This window comes from Colobus angolensis, unplaced genomic scaffold, assembly GCF_000951035.1.
Source record: "Colobus angolensis palliatus isolate OR3802 unplaced genomic scaffold, Cang.pa_1.0 Scaffold13, whole genome shotgun sequence".
Classification (NCBI taxonomy): domain Eukaryota; kingdom Metazoa; phylum Chordata; class Mammalia; order Primates; family Cercopithecidae; genus Colobus; species Colobus angolensis.
In genome coordinates this window covers 22,731,062-22,755,571 of record NW_012114252.1, presented here as the reverse complement: position 1 = coordinate 22,755,571, position 24,510 = coordinate 22,731,062, and the positions used below count along the sequence as shown (strand labels likewise).

The 24,510-nt window shown below is 42.9% G+C and overlaps 1 protein-coding gene across 1 annotated transcript in view; it reads right to left on the bottom strand.

The window, feature by feature from the left end:
• Positions 1 to 505: 505 nt before the first annotated feature.
• The window catches only part of SPACA7 (sperm acrosome associated 7), a 44,374-nt gene continuing 20,369 nt past the window's right edge, over positions 506 to 24,510 (bottom strand). Inside the window, exons 3-7 of the mRNA XM_011933909.1 lie at positions 22,385 to 22,471; positions 21,348 to 21,455; positions 19,368 to 19,463; positions 2,189 to 2,269; positions 506 to 708 (exon numbers count right to left, since the gene is read on the bottom strand). Coding sequence (XP_011789299.1) covers positions 644 to 708; positions 2,189 to 2,269; positions 19,368 to 19,463; positions 21,348 to 21,455; positions 22,385 to 22,471 — 437 coding nt within the window. The 3' untranslated portion in view covers positions 506 to 643. The remainder of the gene's footprint in view (positions 709 to 2,188; positions 2,270 to 19,367; positions 19,464 to 21,347; positions 21,456 to 22,384; positions 22,472 to 24,510) is intronic.

Sequence of the window (24,510 nt, the reverse complement as noted above, 5' to 3'; positions counted from 1 at the left end):
AATGAGGCTTCGTGTGTGCGCATGTGTTGTGTGTGTGTGTTGCATGTGTGCATGTTGCACATGTGTGCATATTGTATGCATGTACATTGCATGCGTGCACGCTGCATGTGTACGTGTTGGATGTGCATGTACATTGCATGTGTGTGCATGTTGCATGTGTGTTGTGTGTTGTATGCACACACATGTATGTCCATATGTTCATGTTGTATGTGTGCACATGTTATATGTGCATGTGTGTTGTGTATGCATGTGTTATATGTGTGCGTATTTTGCAAGGCATGGCAGCAGGGAGGAGACTCTCAGACCTTCGTAGTCTCTGTTCCTCATGGACAAATCCTTCATGTGCTCTGAGATTATGTTATTTGTAGACAGAATATTCTGATGCTCTTATTTCCAGGCTCAATATGTTTTTTTGTTTCTTGTTTTCTTTTTCTTTTTTTTTTTAAACCCAAATCCCACGCACCCTGTGGTTTAACACTTAAATAAACCAACTCCAATTGGGATTGTGTGAATAAACAATTTTCCTTTATGCGGAATGGTTCAGAGAACGTGGGCATGTGCACACAAGTGCCCTGTTCCAGAGGCTGGTGCGTGGGGGTTCTAGCAGTCTCGTCTCCTGTGCAGGGGCTCTGGGGCTGTGGCCTCACTGACTGTCTCGGCTCCTCCTCTGAGCGCTGGTCCTCTGCTGCTCGTTACGGAAAATGTTTCCTGTGTAGAAAGAGGAGATTTTGAGCCTGGCAGTGTGTGGTGTGGGGGAGATGGGGACACCGACAGGATCAATGGACACCAGGGGACAGGAGGAACCGAGCCCTCAGTTATGGAGGGAGGGGAGAGCCCTGCGGATGTATCCGAGGCAGGAGGACGGAGGGGGTGCTGGCTGCGTCGGGCTGCCTTTGGCTCTCCCCGCAGGGCCACCCTGTCCAGAGTAATCTCCCCTGCATTCTCCCTCAAAACCCATCGACAACTCCACGCTTGGCAGGGCTGGGCCGGTCCTCCTCCTCCTCCCCTCACAGTGACTGGCTGTGGATCTCATTCCTGGGATGTCAGTACCAGGAGGTTGGGGACTCCCGGTTCTTCACTGTCCAACATTGCCAGGGCTCTGGAAGTCCCCACTGTCACCTCTGGGGCTTCTGTTGCCGACGGCCGCACCTAGAGGTGCTGGTGACGTCCAGGAGCTTCATCAGTGGAGAGGCCCCTATCTTTTGCTGTCTGAGTTATAGGAGAATTTGTGGTTCTCCCTGCAGAACAGTCAGGTCCCAGGGAACTGGAACCTTGACAAGGTCAATCATGAAATTGTATTGGAAGCAGCAGAGGTTGTCCTGGACAGTGGCGCGGTCTGGGAAATTGGCCGTAGCTTGAACAACCGCTCACTGCCCTTTCCACACCGTGTGTGTTGGTCTGGTCCCTGCTGCTGGGAGCATGTGCCGACCTTGTGGCCTGGGATCTCGCGGTCTGACTGGGGACGGACACTGGCCTGGCAAAGTTGGAAGGGGCTCCAGATGGAAGGTCTCAGGCTGCGTGGATGGGCATGTGCTGCAGGGTATGGGGGGAGGGTCTGGGCACGCTGGGCCGCCATGTGAATCGGGGATGCTGGGAGGACAGGAGGGCTGTCAGCCTCACCCAGGACTGGCTCCCAGGTGTTCTGGAAAGCTCCGAGGGGAAGCCTGGGGCCAGGGGCAGAAGCCACAGGATCTGCATGGCCAACTCTTAGCAGGCGGGCAGTGGTGGAGCTGTGTGAACAGGGAGTGGAGAAGGGCTGGACTGGGGGTCCTCACCCCATGAGAGGGTGGGGGGCTTCCTGACCGGGGTGTGGGGGCCCTTCCTGGGCCTGTCACACAGGAACAGGCTCCTGCCACCATGCGGTTGGTACCCTTGTGTGGGTGGGTGGCGGCAGTCTTGTGAGTCCTGATTATTCTTGGGAAAAGGGGGACTGGCCCCCTGCTCCGTTCAGCTGAAAAGGGAGAGCACTCCCTCATTGATAAGGGCCTTGACTCCTTGAATTGGACTTGTCCGGTCAGGTGTCCACACATCAACGGCTGGACAGGGGCTCCTGTGGAGCTCAGGTGGGTTCACCTGGGGGCTGGGCTCACCTGCTCTCCCTGGAGCTGCCCGGTGACACACCTGTCCCTTGAGCAGGAAAAAAAAAATCCCCAAATGAGAAGACATTTATCTATTATTTCCAATCTACCTGAAGATCTTCCAATATTTTGAAGGATTTTGTCCAGGAAGGATAGATTTTCATACTGAGTGTTCTTTGAATTCGTCTTTTCTGTGGGGAAAACAGTAAGTACAATGATCACGCTTTATAAGTAATTAAGGCATGATTCCACTTTTTCTTTTAACTTCCGGGAGCCGTAAGCGCTGAGCAAAGCAGCACCCACGCACAGAGCAAGCGAGGTGAGGTGCCGCGGCTTCTCGAGACACAGCCTCAGGCGAGGCCATCAAAAACATTTCCTCCAACAAGCCCCAGAAGGTGTGGCTTGGTGCCCAAGCGATGAGTGGGGTCCTACATCGTTATGCTTTCTCTGTGTTTTCTCTTTACACTCGGAGGAGGCGCTAGCATAGAAGTATTCTGTCCGCTGTGTCCTAAGGGCTCCCCCCCACCGGCGGTGAGCAGGGCTCCCTTCTGTGAATCTGACACTCATGGTCGCTTGAGCCACAGTCCTTGGATCCGGACACAGGTTTTACAGACACTGAATTTTCCCCACGTCTCTTCCTGTCCAGCCCTTTCTACCAATAACTGTGCTGTGTGGTCCCCGCTGCTCAGGGAGAGGTGCAGGCAGTGTGGGGTGGCATCGGTCCAGGAGCGGCTCCAAGCCCCCCCAAACCGGCTCTGGTCGCTGTAGCTGGTGGGTGGGGGGCTCCCTTTGAAGCAGCCCCCAGCCTGGGAGGTGCCCTTTCCTAGTATGGGGTACCCTACAGAGAACCCTAATCCCCTTCCTTTATTTACTCTTCTTACTCTCAAAGTATGCCAGGAGGACCCACCTCTCTTTAGTGCTCCCAAAACTCTGTGCAGGTGCACCCTGGAACCCTTAAAAATACTGTTTGGTCGTCTGCATTTTGTGAACGCATGAATAATGACTACTGTTGACTGGCCTGGCCCCTCAAGTCTCATTTCTTGGAAACAAGAACCCCTTATGTATACTGCTGAGTACCTAGCAGGCTCAGCAGGGATTGCAGAGTAAATGAGTCTCTTGTTGACATTAATGTTACAGGAAATGAATGATTATTACATGAATTTATATATGTCCCGTGGGATACTTAGATTTACCAGGTCCTAAAGTCTTAAACTGAAGTTTAGGCACAGTCAGTATGTCAGGAATGATATTATGAACCACAAAATTTTCCTACTCCCAGAAGTCATGGATTACATGAGGAAGTTGGGTTTTCTGGCAACAAGGAAGGGAGGGTAGTTACAGATCTATTTTCCTCTTAATTCATTTTACATTAAGAGGAACGTAGATCTGCAAACATTCATTAAAGGCTGCGGGCATCCCTGAAGGCTGCTTCAGGCTTTAAAAACATTTATCTAAATTAATATTAGGTGCTCAGTTTATTTATTTATTTATTTATTTTATTTTTTTATTTTTTTGAGACGGAGTCTCGCTCTGTCACCCAGGCTGGAGTGCAGTGGCCAGATCTCAGCTCACTGCAAGCTCCGCCTCCCGGGTTTACGCCATTCTCCTGCCTCAGCCTCCCGAGTAGCTGGGACTACAGGCGCCCGCCACCTCGCCCGGCTCGTTTTTTTGGTATTTTTTTTAGTAGAGACGGGGTTTCACCGTGTTAGCCAGGATGGTCTCGATCTCCTGACCTCGTGATCCGCCCATCTCGGCCTCCCAAAGTGCTGGGATTACAGGCTTGAGCCACCGCGCCCGGCCAGTTTATATATTTAATAAGGATACAAGCCCATGGAACAATTTTTAAGGTTTAGAAAAGACGTTCAGTGAAACATCAGGCTGTTTCCAGTGGTTGGCCCTCACTACCAGTTTCCTCCTGGAGGCTACAACTGTGACCCACTTTCCTGTGTATCTTTCCAGGGGTAACTACACCAGAGAGATTGTTGCCAATTTCATACTCAAAATGAATTCACACAGTGCTTTTTAAGAGAAGAGTCCTTGGAAAATTTTGGCAGATAATTCAGGTTAGCTCTTTGTGGAAACGTATGTAATTCATCATTTAATACAAAACATTTTATCTTAAATTTGCTTATTTGTAGAGTGTACTCTCTAGCCCTTGGGAGTCCCAGGGAAGCGTATATGGTGCTAACATTTCCCCGTTCCCTATGTATGTGTGGTTTCATTCGACCGTAGTGCACCTGGTGAAGCCTGTGGGTAATACTTAGTCTTCATGTGTAGACGAGGCCTCAGTGAGGCAAAGCACCTTCCTAAGATCACTGAGGTTGTATGCGGCTGAGTTGGGAGAACCCAGAGGCCATCACCCCAGCTTTTCCTTCCAGAGTTGAAATGCAGAGCTTTTCACAGTTCCAGGATTCTCAATGGAACCACGTGGGTAAAAATCTAGTATTTGAATTTTTAATGTCTGGAAAGGATGGAGTAACAAGGATGAGACTTATCCTCCCAATTTAATTAAAAAACAAGAAAAAATATGTATGTATCAGAGAATAAGCAGCAAAGGCCAGTGATCCACTGAGAGAAGGAAAGCCGCTGAGTGCAGCCCTGTGATTGCTTCAGGCATTGCCTGGGGAGTTTCCAGGGCAGCATTAGGAGTGAGAACTTAGGCAGAGCCCAGTGATCTCAATATGCTGAGGGGTTTGGAGAGGTCAAAGTAGCTAGAGTTCAAAGGACAGAGTGAGATACACACACACACACACACACAGAACATCTTACAGATACCTACGGAGAAGAGCTTGTGAGTGCAAAGCTCCCTTGTGCCTGGGGCTTTTGGATTTTTCAGATGCATGTGATATCTCACACTTGGCTATGAAAAAATTCAGTGGTTACTTCTTTTTTTTTTTTTTTTTTTTTGAGATGGAGTCTCGCTCTGTCGCCCAGGCTGGAGTGCAGTGGCGCGATCTCGGCTCACTGCAAGCTCCGCCTCCCAGGTTTACGCCATTCTCCTGCCTCAGCCTCCCGAGTAGCTGGGACTACAGGTGCCCGCCATCTCGCCCGGCTAGTTTTTTGTATTTTTTAGTAGAGACGGGGTTTCACCGTGTAGACCAGGATGGTCTCGATCTCCTGACCTCGTGATCCACCCGTCTCGGCCTCCCAAAGTGCTGGGATTACAGGCTTGGGCCACCACGCCCGGCCTAGTGGTTACTTCTTACCCACTTGTGTGGTGGTGACCTGTTCTTCTCCTGCTTGGCCAAAAATGAGAAAGCTCATGTGTTCCAGCTCTGTTTGTGTAGGCTTGCCTCTCTTTTGAATTCTGCCTAGTTAACTACCCTGCTACTAGAATGTTCTTATGGGCTCAAGGAAAGCCTTGGTTGATGATCCCACCTTTTATTATTAGGGTGAGAGGAGCATTTTTTTTTTTTTTGAAGCGGAGTCTTGCTCTTGTCACTCAGGCTGGAGTGCAGTGGCATGATCTCAGCTCACTGCAACCTCCGCCTCCTGGGTTCAAGTAATTCTTCTGCCTCAGCTTCCCAAGCAGCTGGAATTACAGGCACCCACCACTGTGACTGGCTAGACAGTAACAGTTTTTTTTTTTTTTAACAGCATTCTAAGTGGAGGTAGAGAACCTGAAACATACTTATGTCAAATGCTGTGTCAGAATGTTCAATTATCAGAAGTTCTTGAAGTCTAGTAATGCTGTTTTTTGCCTGCTGCTTATTATCCATGGCGTATTGCTTCCCATCAATTAGTGTTTTGAATTATAAGCTCACCTTTGGCAGAGCTATTGTCTGTGAAAATCCTGTCAAGCCCAAGTTAAGGGAATCGTTCTTTACATCAAGTGTGTATTTGCTTCCACCAAGTGCCCTCTGACCCGGGGTGTAACCAGATGAGACTTCCCATCATGCTGGTTTCACAGATTAGCTATTCCAGAATACACAGAACTTGAAGTCCCCATGTGGTGCAGGCTGACACAGACATATTCCATTTCCCTGTGCTGGTAGATGGTTTTTTATCTACACTATCCTTTTACTGAGGGTGTAGTCTTGTTAGCAGTCATAGCATTATTCAGGGATTTAATTTGCAACACTTTTCTTCCCTAGGCCTCATCTTCTGCAAATAAACTCTAACAGCCAAATTTCTATATTTCATAAAGGAAAATCACAGTTGAGGATTGTTCTGCAATTAGATCTGTAACTTACTGCTCTGGATTTTAATTCTCTCTTGGTTTTCTAGCCCTGAAGATTTCCTTTACTTTGCTGTCAGATCATAATAGACATTTAAAAATGTTTATTATGTTTTATCTAGAATTTCCAAAGATTTTCAACTTATATAGTTTTCAACATTGGCAAACACAAATAAGTAAATTGAATCTTCTAAGTCCTTTGATTTGATTTCCATGTGACTAAAGACTATGGCAGCTGCCTAGAACTGTGTCTCCCAATATTTCCTCAAAAAATGACACAGAGAAACAGGAAAGAAAAATAAGATTACACAAAACTAGACATTCAGGCATAACCTAACTATAAGATACTCAAGTATCAAAATGACAGTAAGTAAAAAGTAAAAAATACAAATTTCAAAGTTATAGTGAAGAATCTTTGCTCCTGCCCTGCATCCACTCCATGCAACACTTACTGATGAGCAATGGCAGGTTGAGATAAAACAGTGAGAAAAGTGAGTTAGAAAAAGCGTAACATTGATCTGAAAACTTTCAGAATAAGCAAGTCCACTGTAAGACTGAAAATACTCAATATGGGTCCTGGTAAATCAGAGAAAGGTCTACAGAGAAGGAACTTAAAAAGCATATGTGAATTTTATGTATCAGTCTTCAAAATACATAACACCTGGGAAAGAGAAAAGACCAAAAAAAAAGGAGGAGGCTCCCTTTAGAAATTGAATGACAAAGAACAAAAATAGCAAAAAGGGAACATGTATGGTCCTGTAAGATTATAAAGAACCACAAAAATCAGAGGATACACTTATTTTTCTTGTACCAAAGCAATAAAAATATTCACTAAAGGATCAGTATTTTTCTATACTGATATGACTTAAAGGGAAACTGAATAAAAGGTAGAAAAGTAAGGCAGAAAAACAAGAAAATGTAATGAGATAAAGAAATAAGCAAAACATGAATGAGGAAATAATAGCAAAAATATAATAGAGGCAAAGAAGAAATAACATCTGTATAATTGGTGTAATTGAAGAAAACAGCAGCATTAACTATGGTATAGAACTAATATTTAAAGTTATAATTAAGATAACTTTATAGAAAAATAGTAGGTGAGTCTAATTTTGAAAGGATCCATTTTGTATCTGGGAAAATTAATACCAAGATGTATCCTAGTAAAAACATTAGATTTCAAAGAGAAAACAACCAAAAAAGCAAGGCAGCAATGAAGCAGCATTCTCTATCAACTCAATGAAAAAAAAATGTGTAAACCAAGGATTTTATATCCATCTAAGTGTCCATCAAACATCAATTTAAACCTACAAGAGTCTAAAGATTTGTGTGTCTGTAGCACATTCTTCAGTAATCTGCTACAGGATGAACTTCATCAAACCAAAAGTTAACTGAACAACCTCAATGAGAACAGTGATGGTGAAGGTGGATACACACACAAACACACACACACAACTTATAATCATATATGTAAATGATCGAAACAGGTGAGACTGGAAAACTAATACGCAAATGCTCTATGTATTGACAAAATAGAAGTGATAAAACTAAACTATGGGAGGTAATAAGGGAGATGAAGAGGAAAATAGAAACTCATTGATGTTGATGCCTAATTGAATCAATTAGGCAATGATTAATAGTTCAAGTACACCATTAAAAACTGGTAAACCAGGGGCTGGGCATGGTGGCTCATGCCTGTAATCCCAGCACTCTGAGAGGCCAAGACAGGTGGATCCCTTGATGTCAAGAGTTCAAGACCAGCCTGGCCAACATGGTGAAACCCAGTCTCTACTAAAAACACAAAAATTAGCCAGGTGTGGTGGCAAGTGCCTATAATCCCAGCTACTTGGGAGGCTGAGGCAGGGGAATCTCCTGAACCCAGGAGGTATAGGTTGCAGTGAGCCGAGATCGCACCACTGCACTCCAGCCCAGGTGACAGTGACAGTCTGTAACAACAACAACAACAACAACAACAACTGACAATCCAGAAAGTGGAGCAAGATAGCTAAATATTACCCTCCAGTGACTGACCCCTGTAGGAACATAAAATTGAACAAGTATGCATGCAAGAAAGCACCTTCACAAGAACTGAAAAATCAGATGAGTCATCATAGTACCTAGTTTTAGCATAATAACAAGAAAAGACACATTGAAGAAGGTAGGAAGGACAGTGTAGTATTGCCTACACCACCGTGCCCCAATACCAAGCAGCACAGTGCAGAGAGAGAATCTGTGCTTCAGGGACGGAGGGAAGTGAGTGTGGGACCTTGTCACCACAGTGGAACACAGCACCTGGCAGAATACCATGGTCCTTGATTCCAGGCCAGTGCCCACAGAGGGACCATGTAGACCCACCCCAGGCCAGAGGAGCATCGCTGCCCTGCAGGATGAACCTGAGCCCTGCCCTGCTTCACCACTGGCTAGCTAAAGTGGCCATAGGTCCCACATAAATTTCAGTGCCAGCAGGGCTATAGTGACCACAGTCCTTGGGTGAACCCTGTGGTGCTGCACTGGTCTGGGAGGCAGAAGGCTTGCGATGCAACCCAATTTAACACCAGATGCAGGGGCCATAGGAGTGCCCACATCACAACTCTCTCAACTCCAGGCACCATAGGTTAGAGACTCCTTCCCGGGAGAAGGAGAGAAAAGAGTACAGGGGCCTTTGCACTGGAACCTAGCACAAACCCTGCCACAGTAAAACCACACTGGGAAGAACCCCAAAGATCCTGATTCCAGGCTATTCTGCCAGACAACATTTCTAGGCCGACCCAAGGCTGGAAGACCGTAATACCACCCTGGTATGATGGTCCTGAGTCCTGGCTGGCTTCACCACTGGCTGACTAAAGTGACCTGGAGCCTCGAATAAACATCAATGACAGTAAGGCAGTAGCAGCTGCAGGCCTTGGATGAGCTCTGGTACTATGCTTGTCTGGGCAGCTGTGGGACTTTGGGTGAGACCCAGCATGGTGCCAGCTGTGGCGGCCATGAGAGTGCCTGTATCACTCCTCTTCCAACTCCAGCCAGCTCAGTATGGAGAGAGACTCCATCTGCTATGGGGAAATGGAGGGAAGTGAGTAAGGGACTTTGTTTGGGAGCCCAGAGAATTCTCCCTGATTTTCTCCAACTGCATCAGAGCTGGGTATCTAGGAGGTTGCAAGAGACTTGCAGTGTAACTGGACTTAGGATGCTCTGTAGTGCAAAAATGGCTGCAGTGACCATAGGCTTGAGGAACTCAACAGTCAGTCAGTGTCCTTTGAATCAATGAAAGGTCCTCTGAAGGATGGGTACAAACAAAGCCCATGTGATGACTGGAATAAATATCTAACTTTTCAATGCCCAGGCACCAATGAACATTCAGAAGCATTTAGAACTTTCAGAAAAATATGATTCTGTCAAATAGATGAAATAAGGCACCATTAGCCAACCCCAGAGATATGAAGATATCTGACTTTAAGACCAAGAATTCTACAAAAATATAGCTATTTTGAGGAAAACTTCAATAGGAATTCTACAAAAATATAGCTATTTTGAGGAAAACTTCAATAAGACACAGAAAAGGTTGGGCGTGGTGGCTCACACCTGTAATCCCAGCACTTTGGGAAGACAAGATGGGCAGATCACTTGACGTCAGGAGTTCGAGACCAGCCTGGCCAACATGGAGAAACCCCATTTCCACTAAAAATACAAAAATTATCTGGGCATGGTGGCATGTGCCTGTAATCCCAAATACTTGGGAGGCTGAGGCAGGAGAACTGCCTCAGGATACCAGCCTCAGGTATCCCTTTATGGCAACACAAAAGGGACTAATACTTAGGCCATTTAAAAATATACAGTCAGAGGGGAAAATAAAAAAGAATGCAGAACACTTATGAAATCAAGAAAGGGCAAATCTAAGGAGTCATGGACTTAAAGAAGGAGTAGAGAAAAAGATAGGAGTAGAAAGTTTATTCAAAGAAGTAATTACAGAAACCTTTCCAAACCTAGAGAAAGATAAGAATACTAAGGTACAAGAAGATCAAAGATCACCAGGAATATCCAACCCAAGTAAAACTACCCCAATTTATCAAATAATCAAGCTCTCAAATGTAAAGGACAAAGAAAGGATTATAAAAGAGCAAGATAAAATAATCAAATAACATCTAAAGAAGCTCTGATACGTCTGGCAGCAGACTTCTCAGTGGAAACTTTATAGGCCGGGAGGGAGTTGGATGACGTATTTAAAGTGCTAAAGGGGGAAAAAAAAAAAAAACCAAAAAACTCTTCCAACCGAGAATGCTCTACTCAGCAAAGCTATCCTTCAAACCTGAAAAAGAAATACTTTCCCAGACAAACAAAAGCAGAGAAAATTCATACCCACCAGAACTGTCTTACAAGAAAGACTGAAAAGAAGTCTTCAATCTGAAAGAAAAGGGTGCTAATGTGCAACAAGAAATTATCCGAAGTATGAAACTCAATGATAAAAGTCAGCAGACAGGAAAATTCAGAACACTCTAATACTGTAACTGTGGTGTGCAAACCACTCATAATCTTTAGTATAAAGATGAAAATGCAAATCTGTTAAAAATAATAATAATTTTTAAAGAGATAGGCAATATAAAAAGACTTAAATGGAGACAACAAAAAGAAAATATAGGAGGAAGTGAGTTAAGGTGTAGGGATTTTTAGTTTGTTCTTTGCTTGTTTATTTTCTTTTCTTTGTGATCAAAGTTAATTTGTTATCAGTTTAAAATAACTTGTTATAGGATGTGTTTTTTTAGGTTTCCTGGTAACCACAAAGCAAAAATCTGTAATAAATACACTAAAAACAGACACATAGACCAAGAAGACAGAATAGGGAAAATCTAGAAATAAATCTGCGCATTTACGACCAATTCATCTTCAACAAAGGCACTAAGAACGTACATCTGAAAAAGGATAGTCTCCTTAATAAATGGTTCTGGGGAACCTGGGCATTCATATGCAGCAGAATGAAACTTGACCCCTATCTCTCACCCATATACAAAAATCAACTCAAAATGGATTAATGACTTAAATGTAAGATGTGAAACTGGGCCGGGCGCGGTGGCTCAAGCCTGTAATCCCAGCACTTTGGGAGGCCGAGACAGGCGGATCACGAGGTCAGGAGATCGAGACCATCCTGGCGAACACGGTGAAACCCCGTCTCTACTAAAAATACAAAAACTAGCCGGGCGAGGTGGCGGGCGCCTGTAGTCCCAGCTACTCCGGAGGCTGAGGGAGGAGGATGGCGTAAACCCGGGAGGCGGAGCTTGCAGTGAGCTGAGATCCGGCCACTGCACTCCAGTCCGGGCGACAGAGCGAGACTCAGCCTCAAAAAAAAAAAAAAAAAAAAGATGTGAAACTATGAAAACATTAGAAGTAAACATTAGGAAAACACTTTAGAACATCTGTGTAGGCAAATATTTTTTGAGTAAGACCTTAAAACCACAGGCAACAAAAGCAAAAATAAACAATTAGGATTATGTAAAGCTAAAAAGCTCCTACACAACTAATGAAACAATCAATAAGGTGAAGAGATAACTTAAAGAATGGAGAAAATATTTGCAAACTATCCATCTGACAAGAAATTAATAACCAGAATATATAAGGAACTCAAACAACCCTATAGCAAAAAAAAAAAAAAAAAAACTAATTTAAAAATGGGCAAAAGATCTGAACTGACATTCTCAAAAGCAGCCATACAAGTGACCAACAGGTATGTGAAAAGCATTCATCACCAGGGAAATGCAAATCAAACCACAATGAGATATCATCTCATGCCAGTTAAAATAACTTTTCAAAAACACAGGCAATATCAGATGCTGGCAAGGATAGGGAACAAGGGGGAATCCTTGTATATTGTTGGTGGGAGTGTAAACTAGTTCAGCCACTATGGAAAACAGTATAGAGGTTCCTCAAGCAACAACTAAAAACAGAACTATCATATGATCTAGCAAGCCCACTGATGTGTTGGGTATATGTCTAAAAGAAAGCAAATCAGTACATCAAAGAAATCCCTACACTCCCATAGCCATTGCAGTTCTATTTACAATAGACCAAACATGGTATCAACATAAGTGTCCATCAGTGGATAAATGAATAAAGAAAATATGGCGCACATACACATGGAATACTATTCAGTTATAAAAAAAACAAAATCCTGTCAATTGCAGCAACACAGGTGGAACTGGAGGGCATTAGGTCAAGTGAAAGGCACAGAGAGCCTAATATCACATGCTCTCACTTATATGTTAGAGCTAAAAAAGTTGATCTCATGGAGGTAGAGAGTACAATGGTGGTTACCAGAGGCTGGGAAGGTAAAAGGGGAGAAGGAAATAGAAAGAGATTGGTTAATGGGAACAAAAATACAATTAGATAGAAGGAATAAGTTCTAGCATTTAGCAGCACAGTAGGGTGATTACAGTTAACAATATTTTATTATATTTCAAAAGTACTAGAAGAGAAGATGTAGAATGTTCTCAACCCAAAGAAATGATAAATGATTGAGGTGGTGGACATCTCAGTTACCCAGATTTGATCATTGCACATTGTATGCATGCAGCAAAATGTTAAATGTGCCCTGTAAATATGTGAAACTATTATATATGGACTAAAAACTGGAAAACCAGGTAGTACATGGTATAATAAGACAAAAAGGAAATTAGGGACATTTAAAAAGTTATAAGTATAAAGGTCATTACCAGAACAAAAATATAAACTTTCTTAAATACCCAAAATATATTTTATAATTTAAAGAACAGGAATATTTACTTCCTAAAAAAAATAGCAAATGTAACACAATCTACATAATTTTATGATATTTTGACAGGGTCATGATGAATTATCAGTCACATTGATAATATAAATGAGCGTAACTCATCCATTAATTTTTTTTCAGTTTTCCTTAGAAAGTAAGATCCAAGTATATACTGTATACTTAAGTGATGTTGAGTGGTTAAAAATAAAGAAATGGATGGACCACATTTTGCTTATCCATATATTTGTCAGTGAACACTGGATTGCTTCTGTGTTTTTGTTATTGTGAATAATGCTATGAACATGGGGGTATAAAGGCCTCTTCAAAACTCTGCTTTCAGTTATTTTGGGTGTATTTTATACAGTAATTTTATTTTTTATTTTTTGAGGTACCGCCATACTGTCTTCTGCAGTGGCTGCACCATTTTACATTCCCACCAATAGTGCACAAGAATTCCAATTTCTCTGCATCCTCCCCAGTACTGGCTATTTTTTAATAGTCTGAATTGGACTACTCAGGTGCGTCACATAAGTGGAATCACACAGTATTTGTCCTTCTGTGATTGGTTTATTTCACTTAGCATAATATCTGCAAGGGTCATCACTGTTTTACCATGTGTCAGAATTTTATTTCTTTTTAAGGCCAAGTAATTTGCAAATTATATATCTGATTAGAGGTTAATATTCAGAATATATTTTGAACCCAACAACAAACCCAACAACAAACAACTTTTATGATTTAAAGAACAAGGAATATTTATCTCCTGAAGAAACATAGCAAATGTAACACAATCCACATAATTTTATAATATTTTGACAGAGTTGCAATGAATTATCAGTCACATCCATAATATAAATGGGCTTAACTCATCCATTAATGTTACCCATCCCAATGAGTGTGAGGTAATATCTCATTGTAGTTTTGATTTGTATTTCCCTAATGATTGGTGATATTGAACATCTTTTCATGTGCTTATTGGCCATGCATATCCTTTGGAAGAAATCTCTATTCAAATCCTTTGCTAATTTTTAGATAGAGCTATTTGTTGTTGGTTTTTAGAGTTTTTAAAATATATTCTCAATCTATCATCAGATATGTAATTTATACATTACTTGGCCTTAAAAAGAGATAAAATTCTGATACATGCTAAGACAGGGATGAACCTTGAAGACATTATGCTAAGTGAAATAAACCAATCACAGAAGAACAAATGCCGTGTGATTCCACTTATGTGAGGCACCTGAATAGTCAAATTCATAGAAACAGAAAGTAGAATGGTGGCTGCCAGAGCCTGAAGGGAGGCAGAAAGGGGGGTTATTGCTTAATGGTACAGAGTTTCAATTTGGGGTGATGGAAATAATTCTGGAGACAGATGGTGGTGATGGTTGGACAGCATTATGAATGTGTTTAACATCATGGAACTGTACAGTTAAAAATGGTTACAGTGACAAATTATGTTATAGGTATTTTAGCATAATTTAAAAAATTGAAGAAAAAAGCAAATGAATAAAAATAAAAGTTTAAATGGTAAACTAAAAAATAAAGAATGGACAAAATATATCTTATTGTTTAATACAAAAGCGGAGAGATGGTGGTCCTTAAGGCAGAGAAAGAAATATCCAATCCTCAAAACATTAACATGACAAAGAAAGTATCTTTTCAATACTAAAAGTTGGAATTCACAATGAAGATATAATATTCATAAAAATCTATGCACCAAATAACACAGGAATCACACTCATAAAGAAAAAACTACAGAAAATGCAAGGAGACACAGACAGAAAAATATTTATAATAGAGAATTTATACACTATTCTTAACAAAAGACAGGTTGAATAGGTGAAAAATGTGCGAGGAGACCTAAACAACATAATCAAAAGGTGGCCATTATTAACACGCACCAGATTCCTGTTAAGTCTTGACACTGGAGGATATGCCTGTTTCTCAAGTGCTATGGAACATTCACAAAAATTGAGTATATTTATGTAACTATGAGCGAATTTTGTAAAGTAAAACTATTACAAACAGTACTTTCTGATCACAGGACAGTAAAACTAGAAATTATTATAAAAAACAAAGACAAAATGCCCTACTATCTGGGAATTGGAAAACTTTTGGTTAAAAGGGAAATACAAACTAAAATGATAAATTTCTGGAAAATAATAATGAAAACACTATACATGAGAATCTATGGAATACATATAAAGAAGCATAGCACTAAACACTTATTGGTAAAAGGAAAAAAATAAAAGAATTACTCAGGTCTAAAACTAGAAAAAGAGCAAGGAAGTGAACTATAAGAGAAAATAAAGAAGGTAATATTAGTGGCAAAGGCAGAAATTAATGAGGTAAAGAAGAGAATACAATGGAGCTAATTACTATATCAAAACACTGGATTTTGTCTTAAAATTCATATGGAATGAAAAAAGAGCTTGCATAGCCAAAGCAAGACTAAGCAAAAAGAACAAATCTGGAGGCATCACATTATCTGACTTTAAACTATACTATAAGGCTATTGTCACCCAAACAGCATGGTGCTAGTATGAAAATAGGCACACAGACCAAAAAAACAGAATCGAGAACCCAGAAATAAAGCCAAGTACTTACAGCCAACAGATCTTCAACAAAGCAAACAAAAACATAAAGTGGAGAAAGGACACCCTACTCAACAAATCGTGCTGGGATAATTGACAAGTCACATGTAGAAGAATGAAACTGGATACTCATCTCTCACCTTATACAAAAATCAACTCAATATGGATAAAGGACTTAAATTTAAGACCTGAAACCATAAAAATTTAAGAAGATAACATTGGAAAAAACCTTCTGGACATTGGCTTAGGCAAAGACTTCACGACCAAGAACCCAAATGCAAATACAAGAAAAACAAATGTCGATGAGACTTAATGAAATGAAAAAGCTTCTGCACAGCAAAAGAAATAATCAGGAGAGTTAACAGACAACCCACAGAGTGGGAGAAAATCTTCACAATCTATACATTTGATAAAGGACTAATATCCAGAATCTACAATGAAAAAATCAACAAGAAAAAAAGAAACAATCCCATCAAAAAGGGGATGAGGACATGAATAGATAATTCTCAAAAGAAGATATACAAATGGCCAACAAACATTTGAAAAAATGCTGAACATCACTAATGATCAGGGAAATACAAATCAAAACCACAATGCTATGCCACCTCACTCCTGCAAGAGTGGCCATAATCAAAAAATCAAAAAATAATAGATGGTCATGTGGATGTGGTAAAAAGGGAACACTTCTACACTGCTGGTGGGAATGTAAAGTAGTACAACCACTCTGGAAAACAGTGTGGAGATTCTTTAAAGAAGTAAAAGTAGAACTACCATTTGATCCAGCAATCCCACTACTGCGTATCTACCCAGGGGAAAAGAAGTTATTATATGGAAAAGACACTTGCACATCCATGCTTATCACAGCACAATTTGCAATTGCAAAAATATGGAATCAGCCCAAATGCCCATACATCAGTGAGTGGATAAAGAAATTGTGGTATATATATGCCATGGAATACCACTCAGCTATAAAAGGAAACGAAATAATGGCATTCATAGCAACCTGGATGGAACTGGAGACCATTATTCTAAGTGCAGTAACTCAGTAATGGAAAACCAAACATCGTATGTTCTCATTTCAAAGTGGGAGCTAAGCCATGAGGATGCAAAGGCATAAGAATGACGCAATGGACTTTGGGAACTTGGGGGGAAGTGTGGGAGGAGAGTTAGGAATAAAAGACTACAAATTGGGTAGAATGTATACTGTTCGGGTGATGGGTGCACCAAAATCTAAGAAATCACCACTAAAGAACTTATTCATGTAACCAAACACCACCTGTTTCCCAAAAACCTATGGAAATTTTAAAAATCCCTGGATTTCAGAAAAAATAATAACCTAGATAGATCACTGGCTTACTTGATCAAGAAGAAAATGGTTAAGCATAAATTTACAAAACAAGAAATCATAAAGGGGAAATAACAGTGGAAACAAGTAAATTTTTTAAAATCAGGAGATGATTTAAAGATCTCTATTCAAATACATTTGGAAACCTAGAAGAAATGGATAACTTCCTAGGGAAATATAGATGGCTAAACTGATTCCATTGACTAAGAAACCTAAATGAATCACTTTTCTTAGAAGGAATGAACTTTTTAAGAAACTACCCCAGAAAAAGCACCAGGAAGAGGTGGTTTCACAGGGATTTCTCATAAATTTTAAAAGACAAAATGCTTCTGATGCTCTAAAGAGCCAAAAACGAAAGAAAAATTTCTAATTTTTATTATAAATTTTTTATTACAACATCAGTATTTCAACCTGAAAGATAGGTTAAAAAAAAAAAAAACTCACCATAGTCTAGTGTCATTTGTGTATTTGGATGCAAAAATATGAAATAAAATATTGACAAGTTGAATCTAATACCATTCTAAGAATATAATCAACATGACCAAATGGAATTTATTTTAGAAGTGCAAGATTGGTTCAGTATTAGGAAACTCATTAATATCATTCACTATATTAAATAGATCTAAAGAAAAAAACTATTGGCTCCAAAAATGATAAAAAAGACTTTGACAAAACGTAAAATGGTTGATGGATGCTTTCCTTACATGTTAAAATGTGTGTGCCTCTATTCCAAAGCCAGAATCCTACTTACTGGATAAACACTATAGGCATTTCTACCAAGGCTGTGAACAAGGCAAGAATGCCCACTCACTCCACTACTATTAAACATTATCCTGGATATATCAGTCAATGCAATTAGCCAAGAGACATCAATGAGATGCATAAAAATTGGTAGAGAAGAAGAAAACCATTTCTGTTTATCAGATGATAATATAGCATATCTGGAAAACGCTAAATAATCAATGATAAAGCTAACTCAAACAAGAAAATAATTCAGTAAGATAGCAGGACAAAATTAACCTATAGAAATCAAAGCATTCATATAACAGACCAGTTAAAGTACACAATGATAGATCAAATCTTGCTTCTAATAGCAAGATGATAAACTGAATACTTAGAAATAAGCTTATCATGAGAGTATAACACCTATGCAAGGAAGACTTAAAAATATTCCTGAAAGGTAGGAAATGACATTGAACAAATGGAAAGACATTACTTGTTCTTAGATAGATCCACTCAACATCGTAGAAGTTTCAGTTATTTTCTAAATTCCTTTACAAATGTAATGCAATCCCAATAAAAATATAAACAAACTCAGGGAAAGGAAATTAGACATATTGCCAAAAATATAATCAGGGAAATATGGAAAAAGAAAAGCTAAAAAGAACTAAAAGAGGGACGTGTGTCCCAGAGGTTAAAATCCACTCTGAATGACACACTCTGGTGCTGGCCCTCCCAGACGGGACAGTCGCACACAGAAGATCTCAGTGTGCGATCCGCGTGGCTTTGCAGGTCATGGGACAAAGATGGACTTTTAAAAAACGGTTCAGGGATAACTGGGCAGCCACTCGTAAAAATGGCTCAGGGATAACTGGGCAGCCACTCGTAAAAATGGCTCAGGGATAACTGGGCAGCCATTCGTAAAAATGGTTCAGGGATAACTGGGCAGCCATTTGTAAAAATGGTTCAGGGATAACTGGGCAGCCATTTGTAAAAATGGTTCAGGGATAACTGGGCAGCCATTCGTAAAATGATAAGAACACCTCATACCATGCTCAGAGGTAAACTCAGGCAGATGAAGTCCTATAAATACTGGAGGAAAGCAAATTCTTCTTTAGACTCAGTGTGGAGAAAGACTTTCTAACCCAGAACATCAAAGCTAAAGGCAGCCAGAGATTGATAATTTTGGCTACACAAAAATTGACATTTTTTTACATGAAAAATTATAAACGCAGTCAAAAGTCAATTAACAAACCCCAACAATTTTCTATCTATATATCAGCTATCTGTCTATCTAATCTATCTATCTATCTATCTATCTATCTATCTATCTATCTATCTATCTATCATCTACCTATCATCTACCATCTACCTATCTGTATCTCAAAGTTTGTTTTTAAAATATAAACAGCTTTGAGAAAATGGGGCTAAAAACCAAACACCTAAAGGAAAATGGGAAATTGTAACGAAAGCAACATCTACAAAAGTGATACAGAAATGGCCCTTAAACATATGAGATGTTTAAACTCACTCATAATGCGACAAATGCAAACAAAAGCAATACTGAAATACCCCTTCTCACCATGATGCTGGTGGAAACCTAATGGTGGCATCGTGGTGAGGCAGGAGGGAGACAGTCACCTCACACACACGTGCCTCCATCTCTCCCACAGAGCTCTCAGTGTGGGCAAGGCATATTTACCTTTACTGGAAACTCTCTTCTCACTGCCAGGAGACACCTGTGGCCCACTGTAATTCTCAGAAGGATCGCCGTGGAGATTTGCATTAGCACTGGCTTCTTTAATGACAAATATGGAAAAAACGGGAAAAATGTTCTTGATTACACACTTACAAGCATTTTGGTCATTTATTTTAAAATGCTAAGTTGAAATGCTAATATCATTTTCAAGTTTTATTTGAAAATATGTTTTGGAAACTCAATATGTGAATACAGAGCCAGGCCTCATCTGACTATTAAAACTGCATATTCACTCCTCCACACTTCCTTTGACCCAGCATCTTAGCAGGATCAATGCTAAGAACTGACCCTGGAGATAATTCCCGAGAATATGAAAATACCTGTGCTGTAGGCTGCTCACTGCAGCTGTGTTTGAAATGGCAAAATATTGCAAACAATGGAAAAGACCATACAAAAGATAATGGCTGCAGAACTGGGGTAAGAAGAAAGGAGGCTGGGCAGGAAAGGAGGATTTGCACGGATCCATGATTTGCACGAATGTGTTTCCTAGCTCTGTCTGTGGAGAGGGCCCGGAAGCAACGCTGTGCCATTGAACTTAACAAGCACACAGTTCTTGGCTCACAATCAGTAATGGTGTTAGTGTTTTATAACCCACAGACTATAGTAAATCCCTAGAAGCCCATGTAGACAGTAATAAGCAACTGAATACATAAACAAACAGGGGAGGAGCGGCAGCTCTTTCTCAAGGTAGAATCCCAATTAATAAATGGAGGAGCAATGTCAGAAAGAGAAACTTGCCAGACTGACCATCAGGCAGACAAATTCGGAAGGATTCATGTTGATTTTAAATAAAATCTTGTTTAAGGCCTGAAAAAATCTAGTTCAATCCTTCCCAACTCCAGAGTCTGTCTTATTGGGAGGACGGTTTGGGGTAATGGATTGCGATGCAGATTCCTGGGCCCCTACAGAAATGCTTGGCTCCTGGCACACCATCAGATACTGGAGCTGTGACCTGGTCCTGTATGTGGGGAACAGCACAAATGTCCTACGTGTGTGTCCTGGTGATATGGTTTGGCTGTGTGTCCCCAACCAAATCTCGTGTCTAAATGTAATCCCCAGTGTTGGGAGAGGGACCTGGTGAAAGATGATTGGTTCATGGGGGCAGAGTTCCTCCTTGCTGTTCTCATGATAGTGAGTTTTCACGAGGTCTGGTTGTTTGTAAGTGTGTAGTGCCTCCCCCTTCACTCTCTCCCGTCTCCTTGTGAAGATGTGCTTGCTTCCCCTATGCTCTTCTGCCATGATTGTAAGTTTCCTGAGGGCCCCCAGCCACGCCTCATGCACCGCCTGCAGAACCATGAACCAATGAAACCTCTTTTCTTTATAAATTACTCAGCCTCGGGTAGTTCGTTATAGCAGTGTGAGAATGGACTCATACGCCTGGGTATATACATGTGCGCTTTCTGGTTTTGAATCTCCAGGGTAAAGAGGAGGTATTTTGCCCCTCCGTGGCATCCAAGGGTCTTATCCTCTTAGCTTTTGCACACTGATTTTTTCCCAGCAGACTCATCTGTTGGAGGGAGGCTTTTCCCTACTTCTGGGGGAACCCCCTGGGGGCACTCTGGCTCTCTCTGCACCTGCCCTGGGAAGGAGAAGTAACTTAGCTGAAGCTTTGGGAGAGGGGGCCAGGCATTGTGGCAGCACCTACCTCCCTGTCTTGGCATCTGCCTGCCCATGAGACATTTCTGCTGTGCTTCCCTGGGCTGTGGTTTTTCCAGGGTCGGCCCCACAGCAGTGGGTGGGGAAAGTGGGGATCCCTCAGTCCCGACAGAGACTGGGAGATCTGCCGAACCGGGGGAAGCAGGCACGTTCTCCCACCAAGGGTTTATCCTCCATGAAGGAGATGTTTCCGCCGGTGTCTGCCTGCCTTCTACCTCTCCCGCTACAGCTGGACTTGGGAAGGGGTAATTGCTGGGTTGCATTTACCATCATTGGAAACTTTGTCCTCAGTGCCAGAAGAGAATTGTAAATTCTCTAATAATTCATGATAATTCTCAGAACCACCAGCTTGATAATTCTCATCAATACCAGCATCTTCAATGAAGAACATGGAAAAAAATGGGGAAAAGTTTTCTTGATTACACAGGTATAAACATTTGTGGCCCATGCTTTATTTTAAAATGTAGGGATGGGATGCTAATATGATTTGCAGGCTCTATTTGGACATGTGTGTTGGCAAGTGAATGTGTAAACAGAGTCAGGTGTCCTCTGACTCCCTTGAACCAGCAGTGTGGACCTTGGCAGATGGCAGGTGAACCAATCCTAGGAACTGGAATTTACATCTGGATGCAAGATTTCAAGAGAGCGCTGAACTTTCCTGCTGCTGAATACATTTTCATGCACTGTGTGGGGATTTCTGATTCCCAGTTCTCTCCTTGGCAACTGCGGATTCAGTACTCTGTCTTGGTTCTAAATGTGCTGTTCTATTTACTTGCATATGTCTTTGCCATGTGAAGCTGCACTTGGGGAAGGCACATTCTTTGTGTTTGTTCATGACTCACTGTGTGGCCTTGGGCAAGTCATTTGCTAGACCTTGGTTTTACCTTCTGTCAAATGGGGTAATGATAACTGCCCTGCTGTCTCAGAAGCCTTAGGTGAGCGTGAAGTGAGAGCGTGGGCGTGTGTGGGAGGAACTGGAAACTGCTGGTTAGTGCAGGGTTCTCATGTTCCTGTGCCCTGCGTTCCTGCAGTAGCTCCCAAGGGCGAGAACGTGCCTGAACCTGCACTCCAGAGATCCCAGAGTAAAGGGAATCATCCCTGCCAGTCTGGGTTTGACTTCCTCTGTCTCGGGAAGCTGTAGAAATGGTTTTAGACACCATATTGTTCACATCTCCATGTGCCCTTGCCCCAGAAATAGCTGGTCTTAATGCTCAGATAGTAGGGTCATGTATTCAACAGCACAGAGCTCCAGGAATCAGTGCAATTAGTGGGTTAGAAAGGGGTGTGCTTGCGGTTTTCCTTACGTATTGTTGACATTGTCGATGCTGTGCTTGGCATTTTGGTCCATGTTGTTTTATTCAGATCCAAAATCTCCTGGACTAGAATTTCATCTTGGGAGAAGCACACAAGAGCACGTTAGAGCTGGCCCTGCAGGGCTGGCCCTTGTGCTTCTGTCCCCTAAGGCCATCTGTACACACAGTGAATGGGAAACGGGAACTCCGGGACCCCAGGAGATGTGGGACTTGACTTTGGAAAGAACCTGCTCTGGGTGGGCAGGCCGCTGCTTCCCTCAATAACTTCAGAAAGCTGAGACCACGGGGACGTTTGGACACTGAACATTGCCCCCCAAAGGTACAAGGCTGGACGCTTGGCCCACATGTGGTCCTGTCTCCTTCCTGCCCTGGGTCCCTCTGCCCCATCCCTGAGGCTCTCCCGAAGCTGCCCTCCATGTGTGAGCGAACGTCGCTCCTGATCTCTGCGTCAACGCGGCCTCATTTTCTTCTTCTACGTCCCTATGAGTCCTCCTAGGGAGCTTTTACCATGAGAGCCCTGAGCTTTGTGTCTGACAGACCCAGAAAAAACACACAGGCTCTGCTCCCACCAGAATGTGATCTTGGACAAGCGTCCTCACAGCTCTGACCTTTGGTTTTCTGTCTGTAAAACGGGTTTGTATTTGCCTGTGGGCTTTTTTGAGGGTCCAGTAAAGCAGTGTATGCAGAAGGTGCTCAGCATGAAGCCTGGGCCATGGCCAGGTATTGCAGCAACTGACAGTCACCGCTGTCTGTGCAGCACAGTCACCAGGCCAGGCTGCAGTGCTGGGCTGGGCGGTGGGTCCTGGTTTGCCGGGCCCTCCGGGTTTAGCATGGAAAGTCCCTTAACGAGGAGCTCCTCAGCCCCAGGCAAAGCGGGCCTCTGGTCACCCCAGGACCAGCTCATGCGGAATTCGAGGGTAAAGGGGAAGAGGCTGAAAATGCCACTGGAAATGAAGATGCCACCGGAAATGAAGATGCCACCAACACGCCTGAGAAAAATGCTTCGTTCTGGGCTCTCGGTGTCTGGCCCAGCAGCCTCACTCTCCCTCTGCCTCGCTCACAGCGCTGGGTTTTGGCAATGTGTGCCCCAGTGAGGCCCCCTGCAGCCAGGTGGGCTCCAGCCCTGTAAGGTAGGCAAGAGTCTGCCAGCTCTGTGAGGAATTTGCTCCTCCTGATAAAAGGGGAACCAGTGTCCAGGCCTGCACCCCCACCTCCTGCCCTGGGAGTGGACGAGGTGTCTGGCACTGTGGACACCATCCTTGATCACGAGGCATGAGCTTGAGGAGAGGCCAGGACAACCTCAGGGACATGCCCGCGTGTTGTGGAACTGCCAGAGCAGAGGCGGCGCCACCTCCCTCTTAGCTTCGCGTGCCCCAAGATCCCAGCCAAGGGGCTGGGTGCTACCACTCAGGACCTACTCTGTCCACTGGGGCCGGCTGTGGTCGCAGCCGGGGCACTGCCCTGGCAACACTGGCCTCTGCCTTGAGGAGACCTTGGCCAGTGATTGGACAGAAGCACCGATCTTAGGAGCTCCAAGTTCCTAAACAGTCATGGTGTCCAGTGAGATGGGGTCTTGGAGAAGAGTGGATACGCATTTGAATGGCAAGCATTTTCTGGGCACTCATCTGAACCAGACACTGCCCAGGTACCGGGGGGCCAACGATGGCCCAGCCTCAGTCCCTGTTCTCTCTCCCACTCCAGCCAGCCATGTCCAGGAGGCAGGATTCTATAGCTGTGAGCAAGCACAGCAGGTCAGCAGTAACAGAGCACCCACCAAGGGCAGATGGGTCCCCAGGGCAGATGGGGACAAGCAGAGGACAGGATTCAGCTGACCAGCTAAGAAGTGAGTCCTCCTGGGGCACTGTCTGAACTTCCTGGCCAATTCTGGCTTCAGTTACCCCATCGTTACTGGGAGTCACTCCTGTCCATGGCAGATGGGCTGTCTCTGCAAGTCTCCATCTCTAACAACTGCACCCACAGTCCGTGACCTGGCCCAGTGTGACCCAGTCCGCTCCATGCCCGAAGCCGGGAGTGGCCTCCTGGGAACCCAAACTCCTCAAGCTACAGACACCCTGGGAGTCCCTGAGGTGGGCGGATGGAGGCCCAGCTGCGGGGAG